General features: G+C 37.1%; 1 protein-coding gene across 3 annotated transcripts in view; it reads left to right on the top strand.

The window, feature by feature from the left end:
- AMN1 (antagonist of mitotic exit network 1 homolog (S. cerevisiae)) overlaps positions 1-14,887 on the top strand; it is a 26,177-nt gene that overhangs the window by 7,750 nt on the left and 3,540 nt on the right. For 2 of the 3 annotated variants that reach the window (XM_009332908.1, XM_009332907.1), the window contains exons 2-6: positions 2,984-3,128; positions 5,372-5,589; positions 9,260-9,316; positions 12,417-12,528; positions 13,157-13,241. In XM_009332908.1, the coding sequence (XP_009331183.1) occupies positions 2,984-3,128; positions 5,372-5,589; positions 9,260-9,316; positions 12,417-12,528; positions 13,157-13,230 (606 nt within the window). In that variant the 3' untranslated portion in view covers positions 13,231-13,241. Of the gene's footprint in view, positions 1-2,983; positions 3,129-5,371; positions 5,590-9,259; positions 9,317-12,416; positions 12,529-13,156; positions 14,725-14,887 lie in introns of those variants that run through there. The other variant, XM_009332909.1, reaches the window with a different exon arrangement.

Genomic DNA, 14,887 nt, shown 5'->3' with positions numbered 1-14,887 from the left:
TTCCTGCTTTGTCCTGTAACTCGTAAGAGGCAAATAGTATCAGTTTCTCAGAGTCACAATAGTGAAGCCAAGACTAGAGGCAGAATCAGAAATACTGTGGAAAACTTATGAACAAAAAGTTTTATCTTTACTATGCACCATTTTTTTATTGTACAAAATAAGTCTCTGAGGAAAAATCAGTGTCTTATTCATTTACCTTATTTTGGAAAATTTGAGTTGACAAAATTTGGTTTAGGCTATCTTTTCAGTAAGTAATCCTTTCTAAGCATCCTAAGAGATGTATATAATTAAAACCGTATGATTCTGTGTGTATAAATGCACAAAACCTATTAGGATATCTTTAGTCTGGAAGTAAACTAGAGAGTTTAAGTTACAATCTTTTCCTCTGTCTCTTTGTAAAATCTCATCTGTCTTTGTCTTCATTCAGCAGTTGATCAACGCCTTCTCTTGGAACCTGTTTTCCATCTGATACTGGGATATTCTGTTCTGGTTCTTTTTCTCCTGTGTTTTTCCTTTCTCTGTTCCTGCAATTTCCTGCAATTCTATCCTTAGCTGTCATCACTTTGCTTGGCCATGTTGTACCTTAGCTTTCTTTGCTAACAGTTTCCAGGTTTATCTCACTTGCATTTTTAAAAAAATGCTAGCCACCTCTTGGATTCTGAATTCATACTGTTTCTCCATACCATTTTGCTCTTTAGTTTTCCTGTTCTTTCATCTTGCAGATATTCTTGTTGCTCGGCATAGCAAAAATGGCTTCATTGTTTAGCTCTTCTTACTATTTCTTGCTCACATCATATATAACCAAAGTATTCTACATGTGACACATTTGCAACGTCTCAATTAGTCTTCCATATGGATAAGGAATTTTTTTCTTTGCTATTGCTTCTGTCCTGCCCTTTTATTTCATAGTCTCCACAGTATTGCGGCTAGATCTATTCTCTTGGAATTTTCCAGGCTATGCTATCTCATTTGCTTTTGTGCGTGTCCATTCTTTGGTGTTGTTTAAGCATTTTGCTTGAAGTTAAATTTCTTCCAGTTGAAATTCTGTTAACCTGCACTTACGTATAAACTTCTATTTCATCTCTTACCTCCCTGTTCTTGCCCAGATTTGTGTTATCGTGCATTTTTTTTTTTCCTTAGTCTGCTTTTTGCTTGGAGCAGCCTTCCATGACATGCATGCTAAATTCCTTATTCCAACCCACTTTTACCATAAAGATCTATAAAGCCACTCAGCGTGTGTACACAGGATATAAGTCTATACTTTAATCTCCTGTACTCTGCACCCAAACAATCCTTACTCTATCTAAAATTCCATCTTCTTTGAGATAGATTAGATTTTAGTATATGCATTCAGTGAATATGAATCTGTGAGTAACGATAGAAAGCAAACCTCTAAGTAATACCTGAGCGTGTGAAGAATCATGGGCTAGGGAAGCTTAATCCTCTAGCTACTTTAAATAGGCAGTATTCTGATAGTATTGTTGCTTCTCATTTAGACTTCCTTGCATCTAATCGTTCTTTTTCTCACAAGATTTCTCATGTGTCTTCAAAACCAGCAGTTTGCTCACTTCTGTTGTGTCCTAGGCAATTTGAAATTGTGAAAGAAAGCCACCACTCAGGGAAAGCATCTTCCGTAATGTTGATGGTCGCTTTGGCTTTAAGCACGTCATCTCTGGGTTTGGCTGTTTTAGTTCCGTAGATACGAATGCAGAAATATGAGTGAAATAAGAGCTGAATGTTATCTTGTGAAAAATACTCACAAGTGTATTGTGGGATGTGTTGGTGGTTTTGTGGCATGAAGAGACATATTTGAGGCTTTTAGCATTTGGGGAGAAAGAGCTGTCAAAGCTGTCTGAGGTCTGCCACTCATTTTGCAGAAATGTTGCAATTATAATCTACTAGAAGTTTTTGCTTTTTTTCAAAAGGCTTATTTGACTTTGTCAGTAAAGATTTTAGCATCTTACATATTTCAAAACAGAAAAACAGTATTTCTTTTAATATCTTTATTGTACCTGTTAGAATGGTGAACCTGAGAAAGGAATAGGCCTTCAACAAGCCTGTCAGCTATGCTGTAATCTTTGCTTGTGTATGGAAATTTACCATATGCTTTTATCCTTGTGAGTTAAGGAAGGGAATGACAAGCTGAAGGGAGTAATATAAGGTAATGTGAAAACCTGATCTAATGCTTGCCTATTGGTCTGAAGGACAGCTCAGCAAAGGTATAGCTTTTTTGCACAAGAGGGGGCTATAAACAGTATTTATTAAAACGTAGTGAGAATCCTTGAAAATTAAATTAGAGGTAAGATATATGGCTATTGTTACTAAAATGTGAGGCCTTCCATTGCTTTGGGTCTAAATTTCATAAATGTCTTCTTGGGGAAGATGTCACAAAAACTCAAGCCTGTGGTCTTGTGGGGGTGAAAGAGCCTATTTAATGAGGATCTGGTACCTCCTCATGGTATGATAATGAGATTGCTTGTTTATGAGAAAAAGAGTGTGTGTGTAGGTGAGAACAATGCTCTGGGGCGAAATATCTTTCAAATATTACCCTTATCTGTTCAGTGGATTTAAGTTTTGATCACAGTCAGTATTTTTTTACACTTCAGATTTCTGCCATCAAAGTTGTGCTAGTAAGTTTGACGGTATTATCCTTGGTAAACGTATCTGTGCTGGCAGAAGCACTGGTGTTAACAACTGTACCAGCAAAATAGTAATTCTACTGTTTAAATGGTAGTGTTAATGTGCTCCTACTCTAGATGTGATCACAGAAACTGAACGTTCATGCTGTAGGAGATGTACTGCTGCGGCAAATATACCATATTTTCTTTAGAGTTTTTAGTTCCTAGGACTGGTAACCCCATCCTCTAGTGAATATTTTTTTAAAAGTTCTATGTGATGTCTAACACTACAAGTATTTCAGAAAAAAATATGCATGTTCTATGACATAGCAGAGTTTGACTGAAATGGTAGGTTTTCATTACAGGTATTGCACCCTGCTGTGGAGTCTCTAGACCTCCGAGACTGTGATATTTCAGATAATGCATTATTGCAGCTTTATAACTGCAAGCAACTGAAAAAAATCAACTTAAATTCCTGCAAAGAAAACAGACTGGGAATCACTTCAGAAGGTATGTTATCTGTGCACAGATAACTGGGATCTTATTTCTGTTTTTATTTTTCTTGTTAGATTGGAGTAAATTGCAAAAAATATCTAGGGTAAATAAGAATCCCCAATGCCACACCAATACTAATTAAAAGTCACTTCAGCAGTGTAAATTGTAGCCTAGAGCACTGATTATCTTATGAAACAGAGCTATCAGGTTACTCTCATGCTAGGTTTCTGGTAAAACTTTGCTAAACATTTGATCATATTTTTCACTTCATCTTAATTATTCCTTCCTCAAAACTTGTTCCAGAGCCTTACAGTACCACTGGGGTTGAAGTTTCAGGCTTGTGATTTCCTAAATTACTTTTTTCCCCTTTTTTAATTAAATGTATTTGTTATTAAATAAGCTTATAGCATCTTCTCTGTCTTAAGTCTTGACTTGCTTTAGGACTTTAGGATTTCAGGTGTTATTTTTAACCTCCAGTTTCAAGTTGTATCAGGAGCTATTAGCTTAAAACTCAGTAAGCTTAATTCTTTTATTTCCCACAAGTTTTGTTTTGTCTTTTGATTACACTTACTCCTTTGCTCCATCATTAACTCATCCTTATTGAAAATTGAGGCAAAATATTAATTTAGTATTGAGCTAATGTATACCGTACTTTAGATCAGTCTTGGTTTGTATTTTCTTACCACTGCATAGTGATACACATATCTTTTTACTTAAGTAATTGGTTAAACTTCTAAAAATTTATTTTCAATGTCACCTCATTGTTATACTTTTTGACCCTAAGATACAGTTTGCGATGGTCTTCCTCCATGCCTTCATCTGTCCACTGATTTCTAGTATGGTTCTTAAGGTACCAGCTAAGCCTAGAGCTCTTTGTGTATACTTTTCATCTATTTGGATAGAGATTCCTGATTACTTTGCAATTAAAACTGGGAAATCTAGTTCTTTATTGGCAAGTTCCTAATCCATCCAACTTTACTAACTTTCCTACTTATAAACTGAGCCCTTTTTAAACTGAGAATCAGTTATGAAGCCTTTAATTTAAGCTGGCACAGTTCTTTATCACTCATCTCAATTATATGCAGAAAAAAAAGACCCAGAACCACTCCATTTTAAAGCAGTGTTACCTTTTACTAATTCAGTAACAGGTGGGGGGGGTTTTTTGGTTTGTTTGGTTGGGGGGGGGTTGGTTTCTTTTTGGTTTTGGTGTTTTGTTTGGGTTGTTTGTTTGTTTGTTTGTTTGTTTGTTTGTTTTTTAAGAAACCTGCTGGCTACCACATCCAGAAATATCTGAGCCCTGTCATTACCAGGAAACATTTTCTCTGTAGGTTGCATGTGGAACGTTTCGTGTCCTTTGATACAATATCCAGTAGTACTTACTTCTCTGTCAAGTTCAACTACCACTATTGTCTCTTCTATCATTCTTTGCAAAGTGGTTCTGACCCAAGCAAGTACTATTTTATCCATGTTTCTTTGAAGTTCTTACATAGTAACATATCTTAATGACATTCAACTTTTTATTTCTGTCTATCCAGAAGTGATGTAATTTTCTGTACCACTGTAATCATCATGTCTCCATCATCCTCAAAATAAATTCCTTTCGCGAATTGCATCTGTAGTTCACATACTTTTATTTTGAATACCTCCTGACACTTCTGTGCAAATATTTTGGTTACTACTAACTGTCAGGGCTCTGAGGGCACCAACAGACCCTAATGGCTATGGCAAGTCTCCCCTGCCATGCCCACCTACACCAGCTGCCCATGGACCTTCAGTCCTGGCCTGAGCTGTGTCGTAGGTGTACCCGGTTCCTGTCCTGCCTCTGAACTATTGTTTTGATTTCTTGAATTGACCTCGGACATGACCTCTTACCTTGCTTTTTGCCTGATATTCACTGCACCGTCAGTGGGACCTAGCACTACCATCAGTCTGCTTTCAAGCTGTTGGCTTTTTTTCATGCACTCACTGAGGTGGTACCTCATGTATATACTATCCCTCAGGTACCCCTCTGCAGTATGGAAGGGAATTCAGCATTTAGAAATTTTTATCAACTCTAGCATTGTTCATTGTAATTTTCCTTTTTCTCATCCTTGAATTAAAAGAAACCAACCACAAAATTATTTCCTTGTACAGAGTCTTGCTGGCATGGCATGAGATGAAAGTTGAACAGTCAATGATCAGGGGACAGCATATTGGATTCAGCATGGTGGTTATGATAAAAAATGAATAATTCTTTAAATTGCTCTGGTTTTTGACAGGTGTCATAGCGCTGGCCTTATCCTGTCCTTACTTGCGTGAAGCGTCTTTTAAAAGGTGCTGCGATATAACTGACAGTGGAGTTCTTGCTCTTGCGCTCAACTGCCAGTTCCTACAAATAGTGAACTTGGGCAGCTGTTCAGGCATCATGGATGCATCTCTGCAGGCACTAGGAGAAAACTGCAAATTTCTTCACAGCGTGGACTTTTCATCTACTCAGGTAACTATGGTGGCAATTGCCTAATTTACTTTTGTTTGTTTATTTTTTAAGATTGTCATGATAAAATTGAAAGGGGATCTTTTTAGCTCTACTCTTGAGAACATTTAGGACCACAGTTCACTTCCAATTTCTTCCTCTCAAGGAAAAGGAAAGATATATTTTTGCATCTTCGTAGCCAGATAAATACATATTTTGGTATTACAGCATGTATTGTGGACCAAAGATAAACTTTTATTGGGATCTACCTAGTATTGGAGATTTTTTTTTTCAGTATCTTTATTTAGTGCAATCATTTTTTTCAAGTTGTAAAGTAATACAAAATATTTCATTTAAAGAAAGTAGAATCTTGGGCAGATTATTGTCTGCTTTCAGTTAGGACAAACTGACCTGAATAATAATAATATAGGATGTCAAACAATATAAGGCCCTAGTAGAAGTAAACACTCCATAACTAGTTCTAGTTCAAGAGTGACTGCTTTCTGAATGGCTTGTCAGAGTTATGTTATGGAGTCAACATGGAAAGAACGACATTTAAAATGTCAGAAAGGGCAGGTAAGAGGATTTAACAACAGTTAGTATTTAGCATGAGAAGGGGGAAATCAGCTGCAACAGCAATACTGTAACATACTTCGTAATTACAGTAAGATAATGAAGTGGGGGAAAGGATTTTTTGCGGTAAGTGTAGCGTTCAGTTGACTGGGATGGTGAGTGATTACTTCATGTTGAATGTGAGTCAAGCACAGAGAATTCGTAATGAAGTGTCAGATCTGGAAAACGCGTAGCAGGCTCTTATTTTAGAAGCTATTCTTCTCCTTTCATTTTTTCCAGAAGTAGGGCATAAAAAGTAATTCAATATTTTTCTTTGGTGATTTTTATTATCATTTAACTGTATTTCTTCCAACTTATTTACTTTTTTGTTCCCTTGCCTCTCTCTTCCTTCATGTGAAATAGCTAAGTTACCCTATATGTTTTAAATGAGATGGAAGCTTCTTGAGTAACTAAACGTTTCCACATTTTTTTTTTTCCTTTCTGATAATCGTATCATGATAATGCACTAGAATTCTGAATTTCATCTGACTAAAAATAAATGGAAACATATACCAGATATAAATGAAATAAGTTTAAGATGAAACAGAGAAACTATGGATGGCACGTGCCTGTAGAGATTGCAAGGCCTAACCATATTCTTGTGTTTGATTGCCAGAATGCATAGTAAAAATATCAAGTTGGAACTGGCAAAGCTGTGTGTAAAACAGTGAGAACACTGGAAATAAATGAACAGGCAAAGAAGGGCACGGCTCACTTGCAGGAGCAAGGAAGTAGATGTGAGCTAGACTACGAAGGGGCCAAATGCCTCAAGGTGATGTAGCCATTTTAAAAATAGACTCATCTGGTGACTGCAATGATGAAGTACAGTAAGTAGAACATATAGAAGTGGTGAAAAATAAAAAGAAATGGGGCAGGTGAGGCAAGGGAAGGATTGGACTATGAAGGAGATGTAGCTCTGTGTCCCCTGTATACATACAGAGTGTGAGTGGAAGCTTGGCCTGAAGAACTCTGCTACACCGGCCCAGGACCGCATAAGAAATCTATTTATATTTACTTACCAGTATGCTTATGTTACCATTCTGAGGAGGTAGGTTCTATACATAAACCATGTACTTACTGCTCTACTTCTAGTGTGCCCTAAATCCCAGCAGCGTTAACAGGTAGAAACACAGGCTCAAGAGTCCAAATCCCTGCACTAATGAAACAGTACATTTCCTCTTAAATGTTCATTGACTCGGTGTATGGCAAATAATTGTGGGAAGAATCTTGCCTGAAAGGGCTGTGCAAACTGCAGCAGTTTGGGTGTGGGACAGTTTAGTTCTCCGCAAAATGTGTTGGCAAAAGCAGGAGTGCTGTGGGTTAGCCATGTTATCTGTCCAGACACTTCTCGTGTAGAACAGAGCTGAGTTGCTAATGTACTTAACTGCTGGTACTGGGCTATGTAAGCCTTTGCTAGAGATGCATACAGAGTTTGGTGACAACTGGTCTGTACCAAGAAGATGATGTATTTGTGGCTTGGTACTAACTGCAGGTGGTTTATCCCCAATGTAAGAGTGCATCCCTTGAAGAGGATGGGCAGATGTGGCATTACAGGCAGTGCTCATAGGTATTGAATAGGGTAGGAAACAATACTGCAACACTGTAGTAATAGTATAGCAGTGGTTACTGTGAGCTCGTACAGGGAAGTGAGGGGACTTTGTTTTAATACAAAAACTGGACAACTCTCACGCTGTCATAACCATATACTCACAAGCATCAAGACAGTAGCATTCAGATGGTCTCTCCAATGTTCAGGCACCAACCAGGCAGTCTGGTCCAGGTTTGTTTTGATGACATGGAGGATAAGGGACAGAGGCTATCAAATGTTCATCACTTTACTTGGTTGGTCTTAGGTTGGTGACCATGCACTGGTTTTGGATTCCTTTAGGAACTGACAGTGATTAGTCTCTCCATTCTGTCCAACCTATGGGAGTTATTGGAATTTAATCATTTACTGCCCTTTGTCTCCTGGTCTGGATGCCTTCAGGAGCTAAATGTGCTGTCACCTTGATGACTTGCTAAGCTAGGTATAGCTTACCTGCCATTCTTACAGGCCTTTATGTGCCTCCATGCTGGGACGTTCCTGTCCATTCTCCATTCGCACTGATCTGACCCTTTCTATTACAGTTCTGTACAGTAGACTTGCAAGAGAGGGTCAGAAGGCAGTAAGACAATTTATGCAACGGGAATAATCAAATCTTTAAACAGAAATGGAGCTTGTGGTCTCTGGATTCTAGCTGTCAAATTTGGCTGAGCCTTACTGTATATATTTGATGACTACTGTTCCTGCCATCTAATATAAGCTCTATGAAAAAAACCTGTGTGACAGATACGATACGCAATCCAGCTTTTCAGGTGGGGAGGATGTTTAATGAATTTGGTTCTCAGAAGCCAATGAATAAATTGGCCTTTCTTGCCTTCTAAGGAAAGGAATGTCTTCTGTCTCTCTCCTCTCTCTTGCAGGTGATCATTGCTTCAATGGCTGTCTGTAGCCAATCACTTTGATAAATCTTTTAGTGCGAGTGTGTGACAGCTGCTGTAAGACTGCTTGTTTGAGGGATTTTTGTCTTATGTAACTGGTTTGCTTCAAGATAAGTGAAAGTAAGACAGCAGATAAGACTGCTATGATTACCTTTTTTTTTTTTCCCAACCTAAGAAACCTCCTTCAGGAACGTCTTCAGCAGTCCTGAAAACAGGAGAAAAATTGGTCTAGGTAGAGCAGAAGTGCTTTAAACCTTATAAATTAAAAGTGCCATGCTCTGACCATAATAGTGTACCCACTGTTAAACGAGACAAGGAAGCTGCAGAAGTAGCAGTTACACAGCTGGAAACACCCCAGTAGAAAGCCAGGCTGGATCACGTGGCAGTAAAATGCAACAGTGTTTAATAGACTGAAAAAAACACTTGGATAATTTTCTCTACAAGCTTAATTGGGAAGAAAATATTGTAATGTCAAGTGTATTCAATGACTGACTGCAGGGAGTAAATAATTCCCCCCTCCCCCCCAAAAAATAGCTGTGTTTGGAAAAAATTGAGCTTTAAGCCATTGTGGTAATAACAATGTGGGGTTTTTTTCCTCTAGGTAACAGATGATGGCGTCACAGCACTAGTGAGTGGAACATGTTCAAAGAATTTAAAGGTAACTTACTTAACCTAATAACAAAGAAATGAACAAAAGCAAATACCTGCATTTTTTAATTATTATTATCAGTATTACTTCTGAGTGATGGTTTTTATTGACTGACTTTTGCCTTTGTTTGTGTACACGCTTGCCCTGATTTTGCTTATGAATTGAATATTTTCTGTCTCTCTGTACCAATGCCCCAGACCAGCTTTTTGAGAACCTCAGTCTTCAAAATTAGTTTCCTTCTGTTGAATGTAGCATGCTTATATTAACTCATGTTGTTTTAGAGAGCTGTGTAATAAATGCAAATGAATGCTTAACTTTTTCCCTTGATGTCTTTGGAGTTATTTCTTGATTCTGTTGAACACTGAGGCAGAGTTTGTGATGTGGATAATTTCATGGATTTAAGAAATCAGTTAGCACCTGTGCATAGGTGAATCTCTAACTCATGAAAGCAACTGTGAAAATGAAGTTGTCTTTGCATAAAGGTTCTCTAGGCACTGAGACAGTGATAAAATGATGGAGAAGAGGCATCCTATACCTCTTACCATAAATGATCTTCTACTTTTCTCTATAGTACATTTCTTATCTGTGTGCATGGTTTTGCTTTCGTAAAGGCTGGTTCTGAATACAAGCTATTCATCTAGAAACTAAGATGGGAAATAAGTTATACTTTTGCTAGTTTATAGTGTTTAATTTAAAAAACAGCCCTAAACAACATACCAAATCTGCGTCAACTGACAGTATTAATAAGATGGAAAAAATAGAACTGTTATTGTTTTATTTGGAGGACGAACAGTTAGATTTGGTTTTGTTTTTTTCCAGATGATTTTGTCTATTTTGGACAATCTTTTTAGTCTTGATAAGTCTTGTGGTACAAGATGAAATTATTATTTTTCAGACCATAGCAATGAGAGATTTTTTTTTATATATATATATACTAGAAGTGACTTGAAAATATCTTTGTCTTTTAGCTGGTTACACCTTTAGCTGTAGCAAAACATTGATTCTAGATATTCTAAACAACCTTGAGACTATGCGGATAGTCTTCAAAAGACACCTCTCATATCCAGCCTACAAATGTAAAGCAATGTGTATCACTGTGATTTGGATTAGGTCATTTGGACTAGGTCACTCTCAAAAGTCTTCAGTACATATGTCTTAAAACACAAATACTGTAATAAGTTTTCATAAGTTTATTGTAATAAGCTTTGGGTTTGCTGTTGAGTAGAGCAGGGTTCTGTAAAGTTCCTAGAGAGTTTTGAACTATTTTCCAGCAATGTTGGTATAATTACTCTGTCAGTATTATCTTCCCTCTTCTGTATCATTATTGTCCACAGTTCACAGAGAACTATATTCTTGTGTGTAAGCCCTTTTTCTTCGAACCATAGAAACAGTTCCATTTATTCTTAATAAAAATTTCCAGCTTACAAAATGTGGCCTTATGGTGTTTCCTGGTCACATTGCTGTAGTTACTATTTCTTTGAAAGTGCACAGGCTTTTTTTTGTGTGTGCTGTGCATGGATGCCTGTGGAAGCTGTAGTAGATCAGGAAGAACAAGTTAGGTAGCTTATATGAGACCTGCTTCATCTGTAAGTGTTCAAGAAAGTAATGTTGAGGTGGTGAGCTTTGATTTCAGAAGAGCTAATGGCAAATTTTAGTCATGCGAAACTGAATAGTAGTATGGATTTTGCTTGTTCGTTTTCCTGTGCTCAATACTTGTTTCCACTTTCTTAAAAGCCATGTATTTAAGCGCTTTTGCATTTGGTTTTTTGGGTGGTTTGTTTTGGGGTTTGGGGGGGGGCGGTCTGTGCAGTTTTAATAAGGCAAAATTTAATGTTTTTCTGTGGAATGACAATTTTAAAAACAAAAGTTGTGTTCTATCAGTATAAAAAGCTAGAACGGTTTAGGTCTCTTGGTTTACAAGCAGTAAGAAAAAGAAATGTATTAGAGAATATGGAGTTATTTGCTACAATCTCTTCTTCAGTGTAACTCTCTTCCTTGTCTGTGTCACAATTCTCATACCTCTGTTTCATGTCGTCAAAGTGCAAATTTATAGACAGGGATCTAATGTCAGGTACACAGTGAAAAAAGTAGGGTCTTCAAATTCTCAAACTGTAACTAGCAGACAAGTTTATAAATCTTTTTACTTCATTCAGAGGCATTCAGATTCCACATTTCACTTACTTATTAAAATGAACTAAAAACTATACATATATCAGCTTTTGTATATCGTGCTTCTGTGAATACAGTTCTTGTTTTCTGTGTTATCATTCTGTACAAAGTTGCATTTATTACAAAAGATCCCTTTCATTTCTGTGCTCTTTCAAGATCCTTGGAGTTTATCATTCGGAAAGACGCTCTTTCACAATAAAACAATGAGAGTTTTTTTATTTTTACCCTAGGATCTCCAAAGCATATTTTCCCAAATCCTATTTTCATTACATTTAATAGTCTCTCTTCTGCATTTCTTCTTGTATGTTCTATTTATTGATATGTAAGGCAGTTTAGAGGAAAAAAAAAAGTTGGTAATAATCTGTTAATGTATTCTGAATTTATTCTTTCTCTAGCACATAAAACAGGTACTAGTTATACAACTGCACAGAAATGAAGAAGAGAGCAGGTTTTAGTCTAGTCTTGGAAAAAATTCTTAGACTTCTTTTAGGAACTATGTAGATAGATAGATAGGTATTAGGAACTTCAGCAGAGACTCATGAATCCTGCCTGTTTTGGGAAACCCCAGAATTCGGTTTGGGTTCTGTTCTCCTGGACAACAAATTGCTAGGAGAATGTGTGTCATAGGAAAACTGATGGGACTCAAACACCGTAGAATCTCATTGAAGAGTTCTCTCAGTTGTCTTGAATGATATATGTGTTTTGGGAAAACCCAGGTTTATGTTTTCAGTTTTGACTCCTCATAGAAAAGCTGTCTTATTTTTCCTGAGGGTATTTTCCCGGTCTGTACAGGACCACATACGGGGTCAATGTACAGAGGAGTAGTAGGTCATGATTTCTTCTGAGTGGGGATCTCTGCAAATGGTTGGGCAAAGGAAAACTCTGCCTCCAAAACTATGGGTGCTCTGACAGGCTTTTGTTACTACTGTTTTCATAACAGGAGATCCACATGGAACGCTGTGTGAATCTGACCGATGTTGCTGTGGAAGCGGTCCTTACTTGTTGTCCGAAGATACACATTTTTCTGTTCCATGGATGCCCATTGGTGACAGGTACATCAAATCGTGCAGGGAGTAAGAAGAGTAGTTAACTTCCTGATAGTATCTTCTTGCTCTCTGGAAGAGCACACTATACATTGTAAATAATCCCAAACAAATAATAACTTAATAGATAAAATAATAATCATACATTGAGATTTTCAAAGCAAGGAGAGAGTTTTGCTTTGAAACATGGCAACCTTCAGAGAGGGATTTTCTTTTCCTTTTTTTCCCCCCCTCAACATGCTGACGAAGACCCACAGTTGACAGTAAGACGTCAGAAAAATACATTAGCATGTTAAAACCCTACTCTATTCCAAAAGTATGGAACAGCATCCATTCAAGAAACAGTGGAATGGAGTAGGACTGGTCAGCCTGAAAAAAACCCCAAACTTAATAGGGGTTATGATCTATCTTGCATCTTTTAAGTTCGGTTGGTTGGTGATGCTTTACAGTTATGTGATTGGAGAAAGAACTGAGTGGTTTTGAATTACTACAGGTATATCTGAAGTGTGATATTGTAAAAGCAAGATAAGCATAAATGCAGATATATAATTTAATTATTTTGCTGTTTATCTAATTTCTAAACACCACCTATATATATTCTGAACGAATAACAAGAAATTCCTTGGTTCTTTTGCAGATCGTTCCCGAGATGTTTTAGAGCAGCTGGTCATATCAAACAAAATCAAGCAAGTAACATGGACTGTTTACTGATTATTTATTGTGTACGTATGAGTGTAAAGTTTACAGATGGGAGAGCTCTTTCAGAAAACAAGCACCTTCGAAAAATAGCTGGTGACTTTTGTACTACCACATTGCTTCCCTCCTTGTTCCCACCAGAGGTCTCCATCGCCATTCCAGTCCTTGTCTGTGAGTCTGGGCTTCCCCATTGTCTCTACTTAGAGCCCTGTCTCTCTTTGCATCGCTGATCATACTTCGTTAAGAGGAAAGTTAAACTATAATTAATATCACACTGTCATCGCTCAGCCTCCTTGAAGTGTCAGATTTGGCTACTACTTACCGTCTTATAGCATCTTAGCTACACATACAAACCCAATTTAAGTAAGTCTCTGTTCTGAGGTTGTAGTCTGAGAGAGTAGTTGCAACTAGAAGTACCAACCCCAAACATAGTATTAACACTTACGCAGAATGTCTGTGAAGTTGGGACTTCAACCTGACAAAAGTCAACAGACAGAACTGGTGAATGGAGGTGGCATTAACAGCAATGCAAATGTATTTTAAGTAGGAACAGTCAGTCTCCTTTCACCATGTACTTTTGCTAGGTCTGGAAGAAAAACTGTAGGTACCTTTTCTTTTGATGTTACCGATACTGCAGGTTTTGTTTTTATTTACCATCAAATACTTGCTGGATTTTTACACATCCGAAAGTACGGTCTGTTAACATGTGAACATAAACTTGCTTTGAAATTGTTGTGATGATTTAACAAATTTAGAGTAGTACCTATGACCAATAAAAGAATCTTGTATATGGGCAAATAGTTATTTGCTCTGGCTTTTACCTATGTTCCTGCATGAAAATTCTTTTAGGGAACAAAACGTCGGTCCTCATAAGCGTAGCTGTGAGTGAAATTGAACCAAATTTAGTGTCTGAGTACATGAATCTCAGGATGGTAGAGTTCAGCAGAGTATGTGTTCCGCTGTATGCGGTTTGTTACATCTCCAGTGGCCTCCAGAAGCTGATAATAACAACCATTTATATATTGTTCAATTGTAGTCATACTAAAGAAAAAAAATAATTAGAAGTATACAACGAGTTTATTACATGATGGAGCAGTGGTTTCATCACAATTATAAGTCATGCTCATTGACTTTCTTGAAACAGCATAACCTCTAGTGGGACTTCTATGATTTTTGCATTAAACTTTTTTAAGTGCTAGCAATTTTAGCATTATACAAGGCAGGTAGCACACTATGTTGATACTCTGCATCTGGAAGTAGCAGGGTTTAGCTAGGGTGGTCTTACATGGATCTGATGACATTTAGAAACCCATGAGTTTAGGCAACCATAACGAATATGTTTACTTTATAATTTAACGCTTGTCGTAGCCACACTCATTTTAAGTGTTGCAGAAATAAACCAGTCTTCTACTAATCTATTTAAAGTTCAGGTCAAATTGCATGGAAGATAATAATTTAAGATATGTTGCATCCAGTAATATCAAAGGATATTATGATGTCTGACAATAATCTTTATTCTTCTGTTGATTATATGGTTTATGGAAGAGCAAGTCCATTTAGAAAACTTGTTCAAGGGTAACTGAAAGCATAATTTTCAAACTCCAGTGCCTAAGTGATGAATGTGTTCCTATGATACTTACAGGTATAACTGCACTAGTACAAAGCATTCCTG

This window comes from Pygoscelis adeliae, unplaced genomic scaffold, assembly GCF_000699105.1.
Source record: "Pygoscelis adeliae isolate BGI_AS28 unplaced genomic scaffold, ASM69910v1 Scaffold38, whole genome shotgun sequence".
Taxonomy (NCBI): domain Eukaryota; kingdom Metazoa; phylum Chordata; class Aves; order Sphenisciformes; family Spheniscidae; genus Pygoscelis; species Pygoscelis adeliae.
The sequence above is the reverse complement of the archived record's forward strand: the minus strand, read 5'-3'. Positions and strand labels throughout refer to the sequence as shown.